This window comes from Protobothrops mucrosquamatus, unplaced genomic scaffold, assembly GCF_001527695.2.
Source record: "Protobothrops mucrosquamatus isolate PMUCROS unplaced genomic scaffold, P.Mucros_1.0 scaffold3014, whole genome shotgun sequence".
NCBI lineage: Eukaryota > Metazoa > Chordata > Lepidosauria > Squamata > Viperidae > Protobothrops > Protobothrops mucrosquamatus.
The window spans coordinates 76,280-85,627 of NW_015389029.1; the positions used below are offsets into that span (position 1 = coordinate 76,280).

The window sequence follows — 9,348 nt, forward strand, 5'->3', positions numbered from 1 at the left end:
GTTCTGATTATGTCATGGGGAGAAAATGTACTGACTTCCTGATGATCTTTGCTTAAGGATCAGAGTCTTTCTGAACCAATGAGATGGCCTACATCTTTATTGATTTGTTGATTCTGGCTTCTGACTCAGCCATACTGCATGGATTCACCATCAATCTTACTTGGTCCTGATTTCTAAGTTGTATCTTAGTGGTAGCACAGTAGTTAGAATGTGGTATTGCAGGCTAACTCTGCCCACAGCCTGGAGTTCAATCCTGATGGGCTCAAGGTTGAACTCAGCCTTCCATCCTTCTGAGGTTGGTAAAATGAGGACTCAGATTGTTGGGGGCAATAGGCTGACTCTATAAACTGCTTAGAGAGGTCTATAAAGCACTGTGAAGCTTTATATAAGTCTAAGTGCTATTACTATTAATATGGATCTTTTCAGTATATTATATCTCATAGAACAGTGGTGTTTAAATTACACTCCCTGGTCTATGATAGTTTAGGTGGAGGAATAAATACATAATTCTTATATAATATTGGGAGGGGGGTTTCTCCCCTAATGAAAGTGTATATTTTTGCAACACCTCCAGTATGTTCACCCTCTTTGTGGTTTCAAAAGAATTGGCTTCATCTCTGCTGTAGATATTGTAATTTGTAATGTCTGAGAAGATAAACATTCTTTTTATTAAGAAAATGAAAATCAGAGTCTCATTATTGTCATCAGGTTTAACTTAGAAGCATTTGTTTCTAACAAAGTAAATAAAATAAAAGCTCTAACATTAAGAACTCCAAGACTTTATTTTGGTTTCTTGTATTTCACTCAAGATGAGACAATGTTCTTTTTATATATAATTCAGCATTGGGGGGAAAATAGGTAGAACATTAATGAGGTGTAGTATATTTGAAGAAAAGAGAATGGAAGCATTGTGTACATATTCTGGAAGGAATTTCCAGAATCCTGGAAAGATCAAAGAAATAAAAGCAATCAGAGCTTTTGAAAGAATCAGGAAGCTCTTGACTGAATAATAGAATAAGAGAGATGGGAGGGACCTTGGAGGTCTTCTAGTCCAACCCCCTGCACAAACAAGAGACCCTGTACTATTTCAGACAAATGGCTGTCCAGTCTCTTCTTAAAAACTTCCAGTGTTGGAGCATCCACAACTTCTGGAGGGAAGTTGTTCCACTGGTTAATTATTCTCACTGTTAGCAAGTTTCTCCTTAATTTCAGGTTGCTTCTCCCCTTGATTAGTTTCCATCCATTGTTTCTTGTTCTGCCTTCAGGTGCGTTGGAAAATAAACTGACCCCCTCTTCTTTGTGGCAACCCCTAGGAAGACTGCTATCATGTCACCCTAGACCTTTTTTCACTAGACTGGACCTACCCAATTCCTGCAACCGTTCTTCATAAGTTTTACTCTCCAGCCCCCCTCATCATCTTTTGTATGCAAATACAAAAATGAAACAAAATCTGTCAAAAGAAGGTGAAAAAAGTAAGAACAAACCGAAAAAGTATTTGAAGCCTTTTACAAAAAAGAAACCCAACAGAAGCAGTTATTTAAAAGAAAAATTGCATAAAGCAGCACAGCTGACTCTTTCTGTTTTGTTTTTATGCTGTCACTATGCAAGGAACTTTGATTGTTTTTATTTCATGTTGACGTCTAGCTTTTATATAAAGTTTTTCTCGTATGCATTGTAAGCACATGAGCATTTTACAGCTAAAATGGATAGCTGTAAAAATGTGCTAAATAAATAAACAGACATGATAACTTTTGCTAAGGTACAGTAGATAGGTGGCTTTTGCAGCTAAGTGCTGGATAGATTTTCTGTGTTCCCATTGAAATCAATGGGCTGCTGGGTAATGTAAAGGGAAGAAGGAATAATTGTGAGGAACAGAAGGAAGAGCTGCAAACAGGATAATGGTCACATAATAAAAATCTTTGTATTATGCGCCAGTTGCACCCTTTCCTGGATCATTAAGCCATGCTCTCAGTCACTCATGCCCTACTAATCTCACAGTTGGATTACTGCAATGTGCTCCACATTGAGCTACCCTTGAAGAGTATTTGGAAACTACAATTGGTACAGGATGCAACAGAAGAAATAGTTCTAGACACCCCTACGGTGGTGTATGCAATGCCACTGTTGTATGAGCTGCATTAGCTGCCAGTTTGCTTCTGGGTCCAACTCAAGGGGTTGGTTATTACCTTTAAAGCCCTTCATGGCATGGGACTAGGTTATCTGAGGAACCACCTCACCCTGATGGGATTGGCCCTCCCCATTTGCTCCAGCAGAAGAGACCTACCGTGGATACCATCAGCTAAGGAATTTTGGGTAGAGTCTTCTCTACCATGGCCTCCACCCTCTAGAACATCTTGGTCCAAGATGTGAGATATACCTTCACTCTTCTGGCCTTCCAGAAGGACCTTAAAGTTTGGCTCAGAGCCTTGATGGGGATACATTATGCTGGAGATGGTTGATCAAATGAAAGAAAATAAGCATCAATCGTCCTTTAGCCTTTATTTAATTGTTGCTAATTTTAATGTTTTTATATTTATGTTATCATGGCTTTGTAAGCCATCCAGAGTCACTTTGGATTATGAGATGGACAACATATAAATTTAATAAATCAATAACCTCAAAGTATCTTTGATTCTTGTTTCTTGTCTAATCCATCACACTGGTATTTCTGAGACCAAACTTTGGGTGCAATCAACAGTTTTCTAACTATTCCTCAGTGGTTTTCTGATAACGTTAATTGCCTTTCCTCTAAATAAACATTTAAGATAACACCCAGAGGAATTTGATGGAAGCAACAATGGTGCACTTTCAGGAAAAGAAGACTGAGAAGATGTGGGAGTTGCAGAAGCTTCATAAGCATAAAGAGATGAGGGTCAAAAACTGCAGAACTGATCCTTGGTGGACCTCCATCCTTCTGTCTCAAGTTCTCAAGGTATAGCAACCTTCTTTCATTCTTTATTCTATAAAGATGATACCGTGATAATGATAATACTGTCTTCTAAGGAAGCATCTAAACATGACAGCTGGGGAAAAAGCAATATGATAATGCAAGTGAGGAAAACCTAAGATGCTTGGAAAGTTCTTGGTGTAGTTCTGGTCTCAGCCAGTTTATACTTCACAAGAGCAAATAATCTCTCTTTTTTTCACACTAAGGTACCTTCTTCCATAACAAATTAAAACTAGTCTCTTTATGAAAAGAAACCTTGGGATTGAGCTCTCATCTGCAACTCAAGTCTGAGTAAAAGCAATTTAGTCTTCATTGCCACCACAGAAATCAGTGATAGATCTACTATCAGAGAAATCTTCTAAGAACCTTCTACACACTTAAGGAAACAGCTTAAGCAAGTTTCTGCTAGTAACTTCTTGCTTAGGTGATCCCATCGATATGTTCCAATGTTCTTCCAAGCAACAGAATGAGAAGTTGTATAACAAGCTTATAGGATTTTTGATAGAGCACGTTCTTAATTGAACTTTATTCGGTAGATCAACCCAACTTTCTCTCTAGGAGGAAATCTAAAGCCTGGGATCTTCTCTGCATACTCGATCTGGGTGAAATATATTTGGGACAACTTAAATTACTTTGCTGTTATGAATCTACTTCTGAAACTAAAGCAACAGAGAGTTAGTGAGTATGGTTTGGCTAATATTGTCTTATAAAGCAGGGGTGTCAAACTGCCGGCCCACAGGCCGGATGCCCACCCCATTGCCGGCAATGGCAAAACAGTCCTGATACGTTGTGCAACATCACGTGATGTCGTGAGTTTGACATGTCTGCTGTAAAGCATTTAAATATTTCCAAAATCCTTTGACCTGTGCTTTACAATTTTTCCAGGGAATATCATTAAAGTCAGCTGCCATTTCTCCTGCAGAAAAATGTTATCAGTGTGCATTGTCTAGACACAGAGGAAATTGGGTTGTGTAGCTTCTTCTTCAATGTATTGTTTACAGTTTTTGCAGGGCCAAATTGAACTAGAAATCTTGTACAATACATTTCCAATAAAAGAGATTAATAGAAGGAAGGCGTGCCAATTCATGCTGCATGTTTGCTAAATGGATTTTATGAGCTCCAAAATACAATTGTAAATGAGAACACCTACTTTACTGAATAACATTACTCCTTCATGGCTATGAAAAACATGTGATGTCACATCTCTACAGGAGTCAATAATGTAAGATAGAAACTGCTGTTTGAATGAAACACGAATGAATGTAATGAATTCAGGTTCGGTTTTATAAGTACTTGCAGATCTTAGACAAAGGACAGACATTGAAAAATCTATTTGCATGGCTCATAGTATTAAAACAATACAATGATAAATAGAGTTTCAAAAGTGATTTTTTTCCAAAACCAACTCAGCTCAAGGAAAATATGTATCCTTATTGTGTTGGGATGGATTCATACCTCAAATGTGGAATGTAGATATTAAAAAAGAGTCCTTTTTTCTTAGCCAGATACTATTTCTTTCAGGAACATCATTAACTCTGAATAAGTGTTTCAGACTTCAAATCTCTCATTATATCATAAAATATCTCACCTGCTCCACAGGTTGGGTGATTAAAAGAAAAGATACTACATGGAATGCCCAAATCAAACAGCTCCAAATGAGTTTATCCTTTCTGGGTTTCCATATCCACAAGGGTTCAAGCTGCCCTTACTTCTCTTCTTCTCAGTCATATTTATCCTGACTCTTTCTGGAAATTCCCTCATCATCGGAGTGGTGATCTTTAACCTTCAGTTGCATAAGCCCATGTATTGGTTCCTCTGTCATCTCTCCATCTTAGACATGGCGTTCGCCTCTGTGGTGGTCCCCAAAGTCATTGCAGGATTCATTCCTGGAGGCAAAGTCATTTCTTTCCTAGGGTGTGTGACTCAACTGTACTTTTTTCATTTCCTGGGATGTGCAGAAAGTCTTCTCTACACCTTGATGGCTTATGACCGCTTCTTGGCCATTTGCAAACCACTCCACTATGGCAACATCATGAACTGGAAAGTGTGTCTCCTTCTCTGCTTGGGTACCGTAATTGGAGGCAGCCTCAATTCCACATTTCAGACTTTCCTTACCTTCCACTTGCCTTATGGACAGAGACACTATGTTGACTATGTCTTCTGTGACATTCCTGCCATGCTGAAACTGGCTTGCGTTGATACAAAACTCAATGAGTTGATGAGCTTCATTGACATTGGCCTTGTGGCAATGACCTGTTTTCTGCTTATCTTAGCATCCTACGTCTACATCATCCTGGCTATTTTGAAGATTAGTAGTAGTGAAGGACGGAACAAAGCTTTCTCAACTTGTACTGCCCATATTATTGTGGTGGGCATCTATTACCTGCCTGTGATATATCATTATCTGAGACCAGCTTCTCAGGGTTCCATGGATGGTGCAGTGAGCGTGTTTTACACCACAGTAACCCCTTTGTTGAATCCATTGATATACACACTTAGGAACAAGGAGATGAAGACTGCACTGGTGAAACTGTGGAGAGGAAATGCAGAGTAGCCAGCAGCAAGTAAACAAACTCATTTTTCCTTTATTCTTCTATTATCAGATGTCACCTGAATGAAAAGTGAGCACAACCACCTAGAACTGTGATTGTACTCAATGCCTTTGGTGTGTACTCCTCACAGATTTTGGGTTTATACTGTGATCCACAGAAAGTTTGCACGTCTGATATTAAAGACACTAAAGAATTCCATTTCCAGTGGGGTTTTTTGTGTGTACATTGTGTAAAATTGCCATTTCCCCATTGAAACTGAATTCTTCACAAACTCTCATTCTCAAATTAAAATACTTTTGTTGGATGTTTGGAGTTTATGTATTATAAGTTGCTATTGGACACTTGAATTAGAAAACCAAATTTAAAGTCATAACCCTCACCATGTTTAATATGAATGACTTCACAATGTCTCCCTTTTCCTACTTCCCAGGACTTGCTACAGATCATCAATGTTGTTGACGGTAAATATTGGAACCACCTATCTCTAATAACTTTTGTCCACCCAGTATAATTGGCCAAAGCATATGTGCTCCAAATCCCTTTAATTCAACAATGTCATGTTGGCAGTGACCCTTGTAGAAAGAGAGAGATGGAGAATTGACTAGTGAGTAATAGAAAGCAAACACTGGACTCTCCAAAGATGTAGAAAATCTATTGCAGTTTATAGTAATAGCACTTAGACTTATATACTGCTTCACACTGCTTTACAGCCCTCTCTAAGTAGTTTACAGACATAGAGTCAGCTTATTGCCCCCAACAATCAAGGTCCTCATTTTACCGACCTTGGAAGGATGGAAAGATGAGTCAACCTTGAGTCGGTGAGACTCGTACTGCTAGCAGCCGGCAGTCAGCAGAAGTAGCCTGCTGTACTGCATTCTAACCACTGCACCACCACAGCTCATAAGTTATTCTCCTGAGATCCTTCAGCTTTCAGTCATGAAAAATTGTGGAGTGTCAACCATCCAAACCAACAACTCAACATAAAGAAACTATCAAACCAAGGAAATAAATGGGTCTGGTAGCAACAGATGGAGGCTTGTTTGTCTCCAGCAATGGTCTCAATGTGCCTTCTAGCTTTGGCTGTGAACATATAGGTTAGTGTTTTTCAACTTTTAAGATATGTGGAATTCAACTCCCAGAATTCTGCAACCAGCAAGGTTGGCTGGGGAATTCTGAGAGTTGAAGTCCACATATCTTAAAGTTGTCAAGTTGAGAAACATTGACATAGACAATTCCTTTATTATAAAGTCTCTGGACTACTCTTAGTAAGGTTTTCCAATGAGGAGCCATCTAGCTTCTTTATCTAGGTAAAAAGGTGAGTCCTAAGGAAGGTGAGTTTTGCCCTGATAAGGGCAATTCCAGCCAAAAGTTCCTCCACAGGTTCTTCTCCATGTTCTGGCATCTGCCACTCTATTCTCCTTCTTCTCCAACCCTCACACCTGCCCTTGTTTCAGAGTAGCCTTGATGTTTAGTATACATTAAGCCTTCAGGCATTTGCAGTGCGGAGCTGTGATTTACTCGGAAGAAAATTGGTGTCTTCCCTTCCACACAGTCACCTATCGGGACCTAAGAAGCCTGCATTCTTGAAATACAAGGCTCTGCTCACAGTTACTCACACCCTGGTCACCTCCCAAATGAACTACTATAACATGCTCTACTTGAGGTTCCCCTTGAAAAGAATCCAGAAGCTTCAGCTAGTGCAAAATGAGGTGGCATGAGCAGTTACGTGGAAGGACATATCACCCTCAACTATGTGAGTTGCACTGGTTTCCAGTTTGCTTCTGGACCTAATTGAAGGTGCTGATTTTGATCTATAAAGCCCTATATGGCATAGGGTCATGTTATCTGAATGAATGCCTCCTCCCATTTACATCTACCCATCCCATCAGATTCAGCAGGAGAGGCATGTTAGGGTTCCTATCTGTTAAAGAGTTCTGTTTGATGGGATGCAGGAAGGAGAGGCTTTTCTACCATGCGTCCTACCACTGGGCAGCATCTCCCCTGAGGTGAGGTTGTCCCAATCCTATGGACTTTCTGGAAATGCCTCAGAATGTGGTGGTTTTTTTCAACAGGGCCCAGAATCCATTGCTAACAGGGAGCCCATGCTCTGACTGTATCAGGATTAAGCTTCTGATGCATACCCTCTCCATATGGTCCACAAGAGATAAGTTTCAAAGACCAGACTTAAAGCATTGATATTCATCTTGAAATTTCTAAATGCCTTGAAGCCTGATGGTCTAAGGCAGGGGTCCCCAAACCCCAGTCCATGGACCGGTACCCGGCCGCAGTATGCCAGCAACCAGTCCACACAAACAAGCAAAGCTCCATCCATGGGATGCAGGCAGCACACAAAACCACGCATTCTCCAGTCCATGGAAAAACCTCTCTCCACGGAACCGGTCCCTGGTGCCCAAAAGGTTGGGGACTTCTGCTCTAAGGGACTCTCTTCCTAATAAGCTGTGGTGGCGCAGTGGTTAGAATGTGGTACTGCAGGCTACTTCTGATGACTGCCAAACTGCCAGCAGTTTGGCAGTTCAAATCTCACAGGTTCAAGGTTGACTCAGCTTTCCATCCTTCGGAGGTCAGTCAATTGTGGACCCAGACTGCTAGGGGCAATACACTGACTCTATAAACAGAGAGGGCTGTAAAGTACTGTTAAGCAGTATATAAGTCTACGTGCTATTGCTATTAGGCATCTCGGATGTTAAAATCTGCAAGTTACACCATATTACTGAAAAGCCCCTACAGTTCCAATATCTCAGGGGCTGCCCCAAAGAAGAGGGAGTCAAACTATTCTCCAAGGCACCTGAAGGCAGGATGAGAAGCAACGGGTGGAAACTGATCAAGGAGAGAAGCAACTTAGAACTAAGGAGAAACTTCCTGACAGTTAGAACAATTAACCAGTGGAACAACCTGCCTCCAGAAGCGGTGAATGCTCCAACACTGGAAGTTTTTAAGAAGAGGCTGGACAGCCATTTGTCCGAAATGGGATAGGGTCTCCTGCCTGAGCAGGGGGTTGGACTAGATGACCTCCAAGGTCCCTTCCAACTTTATTATTATTATTATTATTATTATTATTATTATTATTATTATTATTATTATTATTATTATTATTATTATTATTATTATTATTATTATTATTATTATTATTATTATTAAGTTAAATATTCCTTTTTCTGGATTATGAAAGCAGCTTTACTCTTTTACTGAAGATAGGATAGACAGTAAGGAAGATGGCCTTGATAGAGACATCTAGGAACCACCACCTAGACAAAAGGGACTGAGCATCTTTTAAGTCCAGAATAACAAGATAACATTCAAATGTGTCTCAGGCTCCCTGATTCACTTGAGTATGAGAAGGAGCTTCAACACAATGGGACCAGTGAAATTCAGTTTACAAAATAACAGAGTTATTGTAGCCTAGGACTGGGTTGGCTTTTTTGGCAGCTGCAGCACACTGCTGGCTCATATTTAAGTAATTGTCTACTAGGACTCCAAGATCCTTCTCACAGTTACTACTACTGAGCCAGGTACCTCCTATACTGTACCTATTCATTTGGTTTTTCTTGCCTAAATGTAGGGCCTTACTTTTTTTCACCATTGAATTTCATTTTGTTAGATAGTGCCCAATGTTCAAGTCTGTCAATATCCTTTTGTGTCTTCTGGAGTGTTGGCTACTCCTGCCAGCTTGGTGTCATCTGCAAATTTGATGAGTTCCCCATCTATTGAAGATATTGAGGAATACTGGGCCTAAAACAGAGTCTTGGGGTATCCTACTGCATACTTCCCTCCATGTGGATGCAGTTATTGGAGACTAGTAAAATGAATTTTAGCCTTACTGTGGAGTTG

The 9,348-nt window shown here is 40.1% G+C and overlaps 1 protein-coding gene across 1 annotated transcript; it reads left to right on the forward strand.

Annotated features, from left to right (window-relative positions):
• Positions 1-4,574: 4,574 nt before the first annotated feature.
• LOC107296881 (olfactory receptor 10G6-like) lies at positions 4,575-5,501 on the forward strand. Its single transcript, XM_015826234.1, has one exon. The coding sequence runs from the start codon at positions 4,575-4,577 to the stop codon at positions 5,499-5,501; it is 927 nt and encodes a 308-aa protein (XP_015681720.1).
• The last annotated feature ends 3,847 nt before the right edge of the window (positions 5,502-9,348 follow it).